At 46.7% G+C, this 15216-nt stretch overlaps 1 protein-coding gene across 1 annotated transcript in view; it reads right to left on the bottom strand.

Annotated features, from left to right (window-relative positions):
• The window catches only part of LOC149317760 (alanine aminotransferase 1-like), a 46718-nt gene that overhangs the window by 14699 nt on the left and 16803 nt on the right, over positions 1 to 15216 (bottom strand). The window contains exons 2-6 of the mRNA XM_089518158.1: positions 11282 to 11354; positions 8546 to 8717; positions 1577 to 1666; positions 797 to 905; positions 75 to 208 (exon numbers count right to left, since the gene is read on the bottom strand). Coding sequence (XP_089374284.1) covers positions 75 to 208; positions 797 to 905; positions 1577 to 1666; positions 8546 to 8717; positions 11282 to 11316 — 540 coding nt within the window. The 5' untranslated portion in view covers positions 11317 to 11354. The remainder of the gene's footprint in view (positions 1 to 74; positions 209 to 796; positions 906 to 1576; positions 1667 to 8545; positions 8718 to 11281; positions 11355 to 15216) is intronic.

The raw sequence follows: 15216 nt of genomic DNA, 5'->3' as shown, positions 1-15216 counted from the left end.
AAGTATAGTGTCTAGATCAAGGGAAGGAATAGGGCCACTCATTCTCTCCCCTCAAAAAAAGAAAATGGCCATACCACAATCCCATCGCTGGCGCCTGTAGAAAGGAAGATGTTGTCAGGGTTGGAGGGAATCCCACCGTCCCGGCGTTCGATGAAGCGGGCCACGTCTTGGCGGATGAGTTCGATGCCTGGGCTGGCACTGTAGGCACCTGGAAGGGATGGAAGAGGGAGCGTTCCTGAGAAAAGGGGCCGATTGCCTGCGGTTCCCTGAATTCAGGACCCAGAGGGAGGAATCTCAGGATGAGAGCACCATCTTGAAAGATAGGTGAACACATATACTGTGGACCCTTGGTATCCACTGGGGTCCCCTGTGGATACCAAAATCCATGCATGCACAAATTCCATTATATACAATCACAAAGTAAAATGGTGTCCCTTATATGAGGATGAATCTCACAGTGAGAGTGCTGCCTTGAAATGTATAGTCAGCCCTCCTTATCCACAGATCTTTTATCCACAGATTCAAGCATCCACGGCTTACTGTCAAGAAGTTCCTCCTAATGTTGAGCTGGAATCTCTTTTCCTGTAGTTTGCATCCATTGTTTCATTGTGTCTTATTCTTTGGAGCAGCAGAAAAGAAGCTTGCTCCCTCCTCAATATGACATCCCTTCAAATACTTAAAGAGGGCTATCATATCACTTCTTAGCTGTCTTTTCTCCAGGCTAAACCTATCTAGTTCCCCAAGTCCCCCCCCCAACTCCAAAAGGGATGCAGAAGGAAAGATGGAGGGCACTCACCGATGCTATGTCCCCCGCAGGCATCCAGCAGCCTCCGCGCTTTCTCTTTGGCATCCTCTGGAAAGTTGGGGTCCTCCAAGAGATCGGGGTGCATGCAGAGGGCACTGACCTGTCAAGGGAGAGCTCGGGTGAAGCCCCTGCTTTGGAAATCTCAGCTATATCCCACCCGCCCCCTTCCTATCCCCGCTTGCCTCAGTGGGTTTTCCCCTCATCCCTAAAATGGGTGCATTCTGATCACAGTGAGGCAAATGCACTCTGCACATGGGCAGAGTGGCATTCCCCACCACTGTGAACCACTTTTGTACTTTGAACTCAGTTTGCAGCGATGGAAGTAAGATCAGAATAAAAAGGGAAAGTGGGAAGTGGAGAAAGAAACCGGGACATTGGAAAAGTAGCTGGAGAAATGGGATGACAGAGGATTTATTGAGATTCTCTCTGTCAAATCAGGAGGGTAGGCAGTTCTTTTGCATTCTGAACTCAGTTTGCAGCAATTAAAGTAAATTCAGGATTAAGGGGGAAACTGGGAGGAGGAGGAGAAGGAAACCGGGACATTGGAAACGTAACTGAGAAAGTGGGATGGCAGAGGATTAATTGGGATTCTGGGTGCCAAATCAGGGCAGCTAGAGGGGAGACAATTCCTTTCCTCCAGCCTCTCTACATTGAAGTATTTCCTCCAAGCCTTTCCACTTTTGGGGGCAAGCAGAGAATGATGTGCCATCCCACACTAGGCAGGATTTGGAGTTCTCCATGAGAATGGTGGTTGCCCCCTTCTGATCTTACCTGGCGGAAGAAGGTAATGGGCTTTTGCCCCATGGCTTGGGCATCCCCGATGTTGGCTCGGATGACCTCTGAGAAGGGCTTCTTGACCCCCTGCAAGAAGGAGAGAGAAAGAGGGAGATGGGTTCAGATGCACACAAAGAGGGTGGGGAAAGAGGGAGTGGGGCCTGATGCCCAGAAGGGCACTGGGCAGCAATGAAGATGCCACCCTAGCTGGAATCCTATGGGTTTCCAACACCTCTGTCAGCCAACCTCAGAGAGTCAGTGCCATGTAGTGTTTTGAATGCTGGACTAAGACTCTGGAGACCAGGATTCAATTCCTAGCTTGACATGACAGCCACCTTTGGCAAGTCAAACTATTTCAGCCTGAGAGGAAGGCCATGGTAAACATCCTCTGAACGAACCTTGCCAGAAAACCCCATGATAGGTTCACCTTAGTGTAGCCAAGGGTCCGTTTAGGGGAATTTTATTATTGTAGTTTAGCTCAAATATTGCAAGAGGAGGGCCTGCTACGACGGCCCTTGCAGAATCGTCTCCCGATGTGTATACGGAGTAGACCAGGGGATCCCAATAAATAGAGCCGACACAGACTTCTAGAATTAATAACCAATTTATTTATAAGGGGAAAAACACATACGATTCACTAGCATACCCACATACATACAAGGCTCAGGAAAAGCATAGGTTAGCATGGAATAGGATTTTAGGCATCACTGGGGTGATACGTCCCAGAATGTAGACTCCCTCCAGGAATCCACATGGAATATGATGAAGATGGCAGGAGGCTCAGCCATGGAATGACTGGCCAGGAGTCAGGAGTCAGGAGCCAGGTCAGGGTTCAAGGGGACAGAGCTTCCCCCCCGAAGTCCAGACTGGCCCAGTGAACAGGCAAATCTGAGAGTATTTGTAGGCAAAATCTTGCCTCTGGCAAAGGGGCTTGATGGTGAGAACAAAGGTGTTTAATGACTTTCTTTTCACCTGGATGTCCCTGTCTGATTGTCTTAGTGGTCTTAAGCTGCTGGGACAACAGACCCTGGGAGGGGGCAAGAGCCTCAGGCAAGGCAAACATTTGCTCTTCCTGGTCCTATGATAATCCTCTTATGCGACTCCCTAGATATGATGATGTGGGTGCCCCTCAGGGGTGTGTGTACATGTCCTCATGCCTTGCTGGCAACGGAGGACAGGCTACTAGAGTTCTTCTAGGGGTCATTAAGGGCTATCATTTATACCAAAATTTATATGGAGCAGCATGGGTAACATTAGGGTTACCATACATCGGAAATGACTTGAAGGCACACAACAATATAGATTTCTCTATGTCACTCACTTGGGGACATGAGATGGAGAGTAAACTACCCTGCAAGAGACATCGGACATTCCTGTCAAACACTAAGCAGGCTTTTAGTTCAAGGTTACAGAACCACAGAATCATAGAGTTGGAATAGACCCCTAAAGGCCATACAGTCCAACCTCATTCTGCCATGCAGGAATACGCCATCCAAGCACTCCCTTTGACAGATGGCCATCCAGCCTCTATTTAAAGACCTCCAAGGAAGGAGAATGCATCACACTTCGAGGCAGCAGCATCTTCCACTGTTGAAGAGCTCTTACTGTCAGGAAGTGCCTCCTAGTGTTGAGCTGGAATTTCTTTTCCTGGAGCTTCCATCCACTGCTCCATTGTGTCCTATTCTCTGGAGCATCAGAAAACAAGCTTGCTCCCTCCTCAATGTGATGTCCCTTCAAATGTTTTAACATGGTCATCATGTCACCCCTTAAATTCCTCTTCCCCAGACTAAACATATCAAGCTCCCTAGGTCTCTCTCTCTCTCTCTCTCATTTCCAGACCCTTCAACATTTTGGTTGCCCTCCTTTGGACACATGGCTCCAGTTTCTCAATGTCCTTTTTGAATTGTTTGTGCCCAGAACTGGACACAATATTCCAGGTGGGGCCTAACCAAAGCAGAACAGAGTGGCACAATTCCTTCCCTTGATCTAGACACTAGACGTCTATTGAGGCAGCCTAAAATCGCATTGGCCTTGTTAGCTGCCGCATCGCACTGTTGACTCATGTTCAACTTGTGGTCTACTTGGACTCCTACATCCTTTTCACAAGTAGCATCCTACATTTGTCACTGTTGAAATTCATTTTGTTAGCTTTGGCCCAGCTTTCTAATCTATTCAGATCATTCTGAATTTTCATCGTGTCCTTTATCTAAGTCATTGATAAAGATGTTGAATAACGCTGGCGCCAGGACAGAGCCCCACTGGACACCCCACTGGTCACTTCTCCCCAGGATGAAAAGGAGCCATTGTTGAGCCTCCTTTGGGTTCGGCCGGTCAACCAGTTACAAATCCACTTAGCAGTCACATTGTCTAGCCCACGTTTCACAAGCTTGTTTGCAAGAATGTCATGGGGGACCTGGTCAAATATCATCTTTAACGTGGTAAGCTCTTGTTATGTGTGTGTGAGCAAGTGCCTTTGAGTGAAAGCCAGTTTGCCCTTGCTGTTGCAATTAAAACTGATTAATTTGGAATCCGCTGTCTGGAGTTCTGTGTTTGGGCCCAATATACCTAGGCTGAGAGTCCTGGCTTAGGGTTGCCCAAGCCCTCTCATTGCTTCTATTCAGCTAAATTAATTCTCCCATTCAAGTCAATAAGTGGGTGCCCTCTTGGCACCCCCTGAAATTTGGGTAACAGCACCTTTAGTGCACAAAACAGGGCTTTTGCTGACTAGGTTACAATTCCTAAACACCTCTGAGCCTAGCTTTCAGAGAAAAGCCACCATTTCACCTCCGGTGTGGCTTTTCTATTGCATGGAGAAGCCACAAGTGAAGGCATTTCCCCCTTCTGTACAAACCCCTGAAAAGGAGGAGAAACCTTCCAAGGGTCCAGAGTCCAAAATCCTTGGTAGAAAGACCTCCTTTCCATACAGGAGTCAGATTTTTCCATTCCCCACCTGACTTTTCTCTCCAGTTTCTTCCACAAACCCCACGGCTGGCCTCACTTAATGGCCTGCTCTCACCTTGCTGTGTTTACTTGTGACAGAAGGAGCTAATGCACTTTACAGCTAGCTCCCTGTAGATGGAAGGAAAGCATTTAAATTACTTTAGAGTTGCCAACTTACCCACTGCCTAGGCTTGCATTAACAACAGCTTCCTTTGCAGACATTAGCATGGGGTATCAACAATCTCCACTCCATGAAAGGTTTCACTTTTTGCTGACTTCTGTACAACATACAAATGCCAAAAAAGCACACAGGAGCAGGCCAGAACTATTATTCTGGTAAGCTGGCAACCTTGCTGAGCAAGCCAGAATGCAAAACGTTTTTTCGAGTCTTTAGATGCAGAGTTGGGGGTTCATTTAGCTCCCGCACCCCTTCCTATAATCCCATCCATTGGCCACCCTCCCCTCCCCACAAAACCATCTAAGATTCCTGGACAAAATATAGAATCATAAAGTTGGAAGAAGCCCCAGAAAGGGCCCTGATCCAGTCCAACCCCATTCTGCCATGCAGGAACTCACAAGCAAAGTATCCCTGACACATGGCCATCCAGCCTCTGTTTAAAGACCTCCAAGGAAGGAGACTCCACTACACTCCGAGGAAGGAGTGGGTTCCTTTGTCGAACAGCCCTTACTGTCAGGAAGTTCCTCCTAATGTTGAGGTGGAATCTCTTTTCCTGTAGCTTGCATCCATTGTTCCAGGTCCTGTTCTCTGGAGCAGCAGAAAACAAGCTTGCTCCCTCCTCAATATGACATCCTTTCAAATATTTAAACAGGGCTATCATATCACCTCTTAACCTTCTTTTCTCCAGGCTAAACATCCCCAGCTCCCTAAGTCGTTCCTCATAGGGCATGGTCTCCAGACCCTTCACCATTTTAGTTGCCCTCCTCTGGACACGCTCCAGTTTCTCAATGTCCTTTTTGAATTGTGGCGCCCAGAACTGGACACAATATTCTAGGTGGGGCCTGACCAAAGCAGAATACAGTGGCACTATTACTTCTCTTGATCTAGACACTATACTTCTATTGATGCAGCCTAAAATAGCATTGGCCTTTTTAGCTGCCGCATCACACTGTTCACTCATGTTCAACTTGTGGTCTACTTGGACTCCTAGATCCCTTTCACACGTAGTTTCATTCAGCCAGGTGTCACCCATCCTATATCTGTGCATTTTATTTTTCCGCCCTAAGTGCAATACCTTACATTTCTCCGTGTTGAATTTCATTTTGTTAGCTTTGGCCCAGCTTTCTAGTCCATTCAGGACCATTGTTGGTCCTCCAGATGTTTTGGACTTCAGCCCCCAGAACCCTCATCCATCTCAGCCAATAGTTTGGGATTCTGGGAACCAAAGTACAAAACACCTGTAACACCTGAGTTTGGGAATCAGTGAGAAAAAACACATTAGCAAGGAGAGGCTGCAGCAGTTTGCTTTTGCCAGAGTTGGCAGGGAAGGGCAAGGTTTCACCCCATCTTCTTCTTTTTCCCTTGCAGAGTTAAATGAGTGCAACTCCGTTTGCAGCGGAGCGGAAAGTGGAAGGAGGAGGAGAGAGAAAGCGGGACATTTTACAAGGAGCTGGAAAATTGGGATGACAGAGGAGTAATATTGGAACTCAAATTTGCAGCCATGGAAGTCAGTTGAGGAGGAGAGAGAAACCAAGACATTTTGGCCCAGTACATACCACCAAGAAGCGGCGTCCAGGCAGCGATTCTAGGGTTATGGACCGCGCACCAACCGCACGGTCCATAACCCATCACGACAGTGGTGTAATGGTGACCTCCCGTCCATGTGGGGGGCCACCATCATGATGTAAGTGACACACAGTGCATAGACATCGCTGTGTGTCGCTTACGTCATGAGTGCGCTCATGTGGCGTCCCAAGAAGAACCCGTTTTTTCCCAGGTTTTTGGGGGGGCAGAGGGACGCCGCACACAAGGACACACGCTGCCATGACAGAATTCATTTTGCAGGAACTGAAATAAACTGAGGACAAAAGGAGAAGGAGAGCAGAGGAGAGAGAAACCAGGACATTTTAAAAGCATCTGAAAAGGGGAGATGACAGATTAATTGGGAATTCCTTTCCTAAATTGGGACAATTGGAAGGTTTGTATTTTCCAGGGTTAGCAAAATGCATGGTATTTTGGCCTTTGCCTTTTGGCCTGGAATTGCAAAGTTTTGGTTAAGCCACTTTTTATATTTCTGGGCAAAAGTGGCCACGTTCGTGTATCGGAGCTGCGTAGCCGAAATCTTTGCAAATGGAGATACAGGTTGAGTCTCCCTTATCATCCGAAAGGCTTGGGACTAGAAGTGCTATTTTGGATTTGTTTTTTCAGATTATGGGATATTTGCATGGACATAATGAGATTTTCTTGGAGACGGGATCCAAGTCTAAACATGCCATTCATTCATTTATGTTTTGAATACACCTTCTAGCCCCGGAGGTCATTTTTAGACATAATATTTTTAATAATTTTGTGCATGAAGCAAAGTTTGTGTACACTGAAAGCAAAGCTGTCACTTTCTCACCTGTGGATGATTCTGGCCTCTTTCTGAATTGCGAATAAGGGCTATTCAACTTGGACACAGTGATTGTGTGATGCAGCCTCTGTGTTGGATGGCAATGCACCGCAGCCAGATGGACAACTGAATGTGCAACGAAACGCACAACACAATGTGGGTTCACATGCGCAACTCCACTTCCCAGCCTTGCATTGGACCCAAGCAAAGCACATCAAAACAAAATGTTTAACCTAAACATCTGGAAGGCACTCACATTTTTCCGGTCCATGTCTTTTAAATGAATAGATCAAATCAACTCACCTGGACGAAATATACAGTGCAGAAATAATCCAGTTTGAGACTGCTTTTTCTGCCCTGGTTCAATGCTAGAGAGTTCTGGGAACCGTAGTTTTGTGTGAGATTTGGCTTTCTCTGTCAGACAGCTCTGGTGTCACAATGAACTACAATTCCCAGGATTCTCTAGAACTCAGCCAGGGCAGTTAAAGCGGTCCCAAACTGGATTATTTCTGCAGTGTGTTTTGGGCACTAGCCTTGTTTTGGTACTACAAATCCCACATATGGATCAAAATAATCCAAAAGCATACATAGTCCCTGCATTCTTTAAATGAATTCAAACTATTTTGCATTGCTTTAAACTGCTGGTGGTTGCAGCGTGTGCCTTCAAGCCATTTCCAACTTATGGCAACCCTAAGGCAACTCTTTCATGGGGTTTTCCTGGCAAGATTTGTTCAGAGGTTTTCCCCCATTGCTTCCCCTGAGGCTGAGAGAGTGTCACCCAGTGGGTTTCTATGGCTGAGCTGGGAATCGAACCCTGGTCTCCAGAGTCATTATTTCTTTACTGCAGGTGCAGCCACAGATATATATGTGTGTGTGTGTGTGTGTGTGTGTGTGTGTATATATATATATATACTGTATATATATATATAATTCTCTTCTTTTTTTAAAAAAAAATTATTAATCATTTTGAAAACATAAAAATACAGCGAACATATCCAGAGTTCCAACATCTCAATAACGTCTTTTCAGATTCAAAGGTGTACATATAATTTCCAAGGCAGTGTTCTTGCCCTGGCCTTGCATCAGTGCTATGGGATCCTGGGATGTGAAGTTTGGCGAGATTATTTAGCTTTCTCTGGTGCTAAGCGGACAAACTACAAATCCCAGGACTCCAAAGGATGGAGCCATGGCAGCTAAAGCAGCGTCAATCTGCATCCATTCTGCAGTGTGAGACCAGGGTTCGAATCCCTTTTGCTCTGCCATGGAAACCCACTGGGTGACCTCTGGCAAGTGCCACTCTCTCAGCCTTAAAAGAAGGTCATGGCAAACCTCCTCCGGCCAATAAAACCTTTGGATAGATTGAAGGCACAGAACAAAAGACAAGATAATGCTTTAGGCATCCAACTAAAGAGCCTTATTAGGGCTGGGATGCTTCCGACAGGTAGATTGCCCTTACCTGCTGAAGCTCCTTCTCCAGCTGGACGGCGCGGGTGACGATGGGACCCCGGACGGCGTACTCCACTTTCTTGACAAAGGGGTTCATGGACTCCAAGGTCAGGACCTTGTCCTTCTGCGGGGGAAGCCCATTCTCCGCCATCCCCGGTTGGCACACCTGTTGCGCCAAGCCTCTGCAAAGCAAGAAGGGGACAGAGCTGAGCAATGGGCATGGGAAGGTTGGCATCAGCCGTGGGCACCTTTCTATCCTGGCACAGCAGCCCAGGAGTGCCCTGGCAATCCCTCTCCTTGGCACTGCCTCCATGGGATTAAAGTCCTGCCACCTGGCGATCCAGGCGAGGGTGGGGCGGGAGCCGTCCAGGTGGCAAAGGCCTGGCCCAGTCCCAAACTGGTGAGAAGTTGGCAAGCTCAGGAGGAGAAGGGAAGGAAGTCCTCCTTGCTTTTGCACCACTTCAAGGTTCAAGGGCCAGCTTTCTTGACTGCCATCCTTGCCTTGCAAGAGACAGGCACCTACCCAGTCCCAGGCGGGCAAAGACAAGGCTGGGACAGTCCCCAGATTGGCAAGGCAGAGGCAGAACAGCTCCTTTTAATGCAGGGCAGGAAGGAGGAGACTCTGGACTGGAAGAAAGAACCACATTGTGGAGTGGAATTGAAAGGGACTCTTTGGGAGACAAAGGCCGAAAGGAAAATGACCCCCTTCTTTCCCTCTCTGGCCCCCTACAGAGCCTTCCTCTGGCTTTGGGCAAGTGGCCCGTATGCAAGGGAGCAATGCGCAGGGCGGGTACTGGGGACCGGACGGTACACCCCTTCCTTTGCAACAGCGCTGGGCACAGTGTGCATGCAGGCATGCATGCGAAGGAGTCAAAGAAAGTGAGCTTCTGTGCCATGCCAGCATTAGGTGGGTGGCAGACAGTGTGGCGTTGCAGGATGGCCAGAGGCCTGAAGGTAGCAGGGCTGGGCCCTGAGTCCTAGAGATGACCCTCCCTGGTGAGGTCACAAGAGGGATGTAATAGTAGTAGAAGTAGTACAGTCACCCCTTGGAACTCATGAGAGATCTGTTCTGGACCCCCCACAAGTCCCAAATTTCGTGCATATTCAAGCCTCATAGGCTTGAATGGGGTGTGTGCATGCGGGGCGTGCGCCACAGGCACGTGCCTCATTAAGGTTAATGGCGGTCGTCCCTCCGCGGATTTTCAAGCACATGGATTTCAAGTCTGTGGACTTGGAGGGGTGACTCTATTGGTAATGTTTATTTATCATAACAACAATAGAATCATAGAGTCATAGAACTGTAGAGTTGGAGGAGACCCCAAGGGCCTGATCCAGTCCAACCCATTTCTGCCATGCAGGAACTTTCAATCAACGCAGCCCCAACCGATGGCCATCCAGCCTCTATTTAAAGACCTCCAGTATGCCAATGGGTCTCTCTGGCTGCCTGTTTTCCACATGCCCCCCAGCCAGGTACCTCTGTTTTGTTTGGATTCAGTTTTAGTCTGTTTTTCCTAGAATCATAGAATCCTAGAGTTGGAAGAGACCACAAACAGCTTCATTTAACAGCTTCATTTATATACTGCTTCATAGCGCCTAAGCAGTGTCTAAGCAGTTTACAACTGAATGCTAATTGCCCCCAACAATCTGGGGACTCATTTTAGCCACCTCCTCAGAAGGATGCAAGCCTGAGTCAAGCTTGAGCCCTTTCGCTGGTATTGAACTCGCAACCTTATGGCTTTGAATGTGTGGCTGCAGTACAGGCAATTAACCATTGCGCCACAAGAGCCATCCAGTCCAACCCCATTCTGCCATGCAGGAAATCTCAATCAAAGCATCCCAAAAAGTCATCCAGTCCATTGCTGTATTAAGACAGGCATTCAGAGGAGAGACAACATCCTTAGTCACTGCATCGGTCTGAGACATAGAGAAATATATCTGGGTGTCATCAGCATACTGATAACACCCCGCTCCATATCTCCAAATGATTTCTCCCAACGGCTTCATATATATATTGAATAGCATCGGGGACAGGATGGCACATTGAGGGACACCAATTTTAACCTCCTTTTTTGAAGAGCAACTGTCCCCAAGCTTCTGGAATCTGTGCAAGAGGAAGGAGCGGAGCCATTGCAACGCAATGCCTCCAATTCCTTACTCTCTCAGGCGTTCCAGAAGGATGTCATGGTCAATCGTATCCATGGTGGGATACAGACGCCCCAAAAGGGCAGTCTGCCCATGCCTTGTTTTGCTGTGCGAGGGAGCCATAGTGGACAAAACGCACGGTTCTTTCTGCGGTGTCATTGTCATTGTGATGCCAGGATGTGCAGACGCTAGGCGTCCGTCACGTCAAAATGGCGACACCTGTGTGTACAGGGCACCGCCATTTTGACGCCCTAGTCACATGCGAGGGGTGAGGCACATATGGGCAGTGCGCCCTCGGCCAACCCCAGCACATGATGAGGGCGCACTTTAGGACCGTCTAGATTGGGCCCATGGCCGCAGAGAAGTCCAAAACAAGCACCAACATGGCCACACTTCCCGTGTCGATGTCCAGACGAAGGTCATCAGCCAAGAGGACCATGGCAGTCTCAACTCCAAATCCTGTCCTAAAGCCGGTTCTAAACTTGCTCAGCTCAGGCAACACGCTTCATGATATAATTTCAAGGTAGGTACACCTAAAGCCCCTCTTCCTTTTGTATCTTGCAAACATTTTAAAACGGATCCTTGGGTTTTGTTTGGTTTTTACCTTTCCAGATAAATGCAGACAATTCTTTGTGCCATGATTTAAGTTCTTTTTCACTTATCGCAACTGGAATCATCTGGAAGAGAAACAATATTTTTGGGAAGGACTGGCGTTTTCTATGGCTGCGATCCTAACCAAGAGAGATAAATTTGTCTTGTTCCACCGCAACAAATCTCTTCTTAAACCCCCCCCCCCCATATTTTTGTATAATTTTTCTCTCCAAATATATTTATAGCTTTGTTTGGGATGTTTATTCCTAGATACCTCATATTTTTTGGTGTTTTGATTCCAATATCTTCTTCTAATTTTTGGTTTTCTGCTTTTGACAAGGTTTTTTGTGTGATAAGGATCAATGATTTTTCTTTGTTGATTCTACACCCTGCAGTTTCTGCACATTCTTCCCAGACTCTAAAAGGTGCGTCTAAACTGTAGAAACAATGCAGTTTGACACCACTTTAACTGCAATGGCTCCATTATTATTAAACTGTGTACATCTACAGCACTTCATAAATAAAGTTTAATAACAATAATAATAATCCTACAGAATCCTGGGATTTATAGTTTTGTGAGGCACCAGCACTCTTTTGGCAGAGAAGGCAAAAGACTTTGAAAAACTACAAATCCCAGGGTTCCACAGGATGGAGCTACAGCACTTAAAGCGGTGTCAAAGTGCATTTATTTCTACAGTGGAGATGCACCCAGTTTGCAGACTTCAGACAGTGTTGAGGAGTTGTTGCTCTTGTTGTTGTTGTGTTCCTCCAAGTCATTTTTTGACTTATAGCAACCCGAAGGTGAAGCTATCGTGGGGCTTTCTTGGCAAGTCTCTTGCCAAAGGGTTTTGCCATTGCCTTCCTCTGAGGCTGAGAGAGTGTGACTTTGCCCATTCCCACAATTCCCATAGCATTAAGCCATGACAGTTAAAGTGGCATGAAACTGGGTTATTTCCGCAGTGCGGATGCAGCCTGGGACTTCAGATGGAAAAGTGGAGACTCAAAAAGGTTGGGGCTTTGCAGAAGGCAGTGGCAGCGAATCTGCTCTGGACTTTAGTCCGAACTTTGGCCTGGGCTCTGGACTTTAGTGACTTTGGACAAGTCACACTCTCTCAGCCTCAGAGGAAAGCAATGGCAAAAACCCTTGCCAAGTCCAGAGGACCTATCCAAGGTCCTGAAACCCATTCCTCCCTTTCCCAAAACAGGTTACTCACCCCAAAAAGCCCTTTTAAACCATTTATTTATTTATAATGTTATTCATTCATTAAAACACATCTAAACAACACAACCACAACAACCACAAAATAAAGAAAAGTATACAGTTTTCTTTGAAGTGGTTTGACTCTGTATTTTTAAATGCTTTGTGTTGTTTCAACTTGGATGGTTTTCAATTTTGTAAGCTGCCTTGTACCGGGAGGAAGGCGGGATACAAACAAACAAACAAACAAACAAACAAACAAGGCTTTATTGTTGTTAACAAACCACAAGGCAAAACAACAACAACAACAACCCAACAGCAACAAAATAAACCAAAACACCCCAACTGTTATATGCATCTTATACACCTCTATGCAAAATTGTGAGCTCTCCTTATTGGAAGGTAAGAGCAAACCACATCAAAATAAAACAGTGGGTATAGTTAAGTGCAAATGAAAGCCTCTTAAGAACAGCTTAGTAAACTGTGTTTAAAATTCATGACAAAACAGTTATGATTAAAACAGATAAAAATATTTGGTGTGTAGGGGTGTGTGTGTGTGTGTGTGTGTGTGTGTGTGTATATATATATATATATATATATGAATATATGTGTGTGTGTGTGTTATATTAAAATATATATTAAACCCGTGCAGTCTATGGTCATACTTCCCTGTATGCGCCTAATAATAATAACAACAAAACAACAACAACTCTCCCATGACTTTCCTCTTAATAGGGAAGTCAATTTATCCGTTTTCATAGAATCCAATGCTGTCATCAATCATTCCTTGCAATTGGGATTTTCTTTCCTCTTCCATTTGGAAGCAGACCATTTATGTTCTGCAGTTATCAAGTCAAATAGAAGCTCATTTTCCAATTTCTGGCCCAAACATTGCACTTTGGAAAGATGTTGGAGTTAGGCAGGGTTTGCATTGGGGCAAAAAAAGAGCACAGAATGGCTGGTTGTTCCTGGGATTTTGCCAGTTCTCCCCTATTAGCCCAAAGACCCACACATTCCCCCATGATCAGCCATGGACAAAGCAAGCCCCACAGGGACAGAGTCACAGCTAGAAATAAAAGGACAGACGCAGGGGACTGAATGCAATTGCAAGTCCCAGTCAATAGCTGCAGGGTTGTTAAATCAATATTGACATGACTTCCATTGATTAACTGGATCTGCATTAGCTGGGATTAAACAACTGGATCCAGTCCAGAAAAGAGCTGCAGTCCCCAAGAAAGTGGAAATGTTCTCCCTTGCATGCAAGAATTCCATTTCAACTCTGGAGACCAGGGTTCGAATCCCATTTCGGCCATGAAACCCATTGGGTCACCTTGGGTTGAGTCACACTTTCTCAGCCTAAGAGGAGGGCCATGACAAACCTCCTCTGAACAAATCATGCCAAGAAAACCCCAGGATAGGTTTGCCTTGGAGGGTCACCATAAGTCAGAAGCGACTTGAAGGCACACAGCAACAATGAAATGTGAACCAGCATGGCACAGTGGCCTAAGGGTTGGAGTAGGACTCTGGGAGACCAGGGTTCAAATCCCTCCTTGGTCATGAAAACCAGAAGGCGATCCTGGGCAAGTCACACTCTCTCAGCATCTGACCTCCTTAGATTAATTTTTATCTAATTGCAACCAGGGTGGTGTAATGGCTCAGATCTGAAGGCGCATAGCATGGAAACCACCATGACATAGTGGTTTCAGTGTTGGAGTAAGGGTGCATCTATACTGTAGAAATCATGCAGTTTGATACCACTTTAAATGCTGTAGCTCCATCCGATGGAATGATGGGATCTGCAGTTTTACAAAGCCTTTGGCCTTCTCAGCCAAAGAGTGCTGGCGGCTCATGAAACTACACATCCCAAGGGTCTCTAGGATGGAGTCATGGCAGTTAAAGTGGTGCCAAACTGCATTATTTCTACAGTGTAGATGTAGCCCAGGAGTCTGGGAAACATGGCCTTCCTATGAATGTGAGAGAGTGTGACTTGAGAGATACATGGTCCTTCGTTCAAGTGTTAGTCCCAACATGAGACATGCCCCAGCTCTGGCCATTCCAGTTGACCACCAGCCTCCCGTCATAGTGGTCAAGCACTGGCCGTGGCTGCTCTTGAGCGGTGTTTTTCCACACCAGCTCTGACCACAGAAGCCCTCTTTCCTCACCTGGTGTTTCATGCTCAGGTGCCCACTGGGGCCACTGTCTTGCTTTGGCCCTGGGAAACCTCATCCCATGATGGAGACTGAATGTGGGCCCCAGAACATGGCGCGTCTCATGCCTTCTGAGGAACAAAGCGGAATGTCTGGACAAAGCGGAGTGTTTTGGACATTCCCTGGACAACTGAAGGCAGAGGAAAGGGAAGCCAATGTCAGCTTCAAGCTTCACATCCAGGGCCACCGAGTATTTATTTCACCTGCTGACAATGCAAACCAATAGCCGTAAATGAGCCCTGATGCTCATCTGGATTTCTGGGTGGAGAGTTCATAGACTCCTAGGACTTTTTCATGCGGAGGAATGTATTACTGTCCCGAAAATGCAAGAAATTACGTTGTAGCTCATCACACGCAGAGATGAACACAGCATCCATCCGAAAGAGAAAGCCATGCGAACGCAAATGAACTCATCACATGAGTATGGACCCATTGGCTTCTTGATTCCAAATTACCATGTTTGCACATGTGCAGAGAGGACAGGATCCCATGGCTGACAGCAATCCCATGGCCGAACTGGAGATGCATTTCATACTAATGCAA

The sequence above is a fragment of the Sceloporus occidentalis genome, unplaced genomic scaffold (assembly GCF_023333645.1).
Source record: "Sceloporus occidentalis isolate IW3139 unplaced genomic scaffold, rSceOcc1.0.p SCAF_3, whole genome shotgun sequence".
NCBI classification, from domain to species: domain Eukaryota; kingdom Metazoa; phylum Chordata; class Lepidosauria; order Squamata; family Phrynosomatidae; genus Sceloporus; species Sceloporus occidentalis.
Note: the sequence above shows the minus strand (reverse complement) of the source record. Positions and strands in the feature narration are given on the sequence as shown.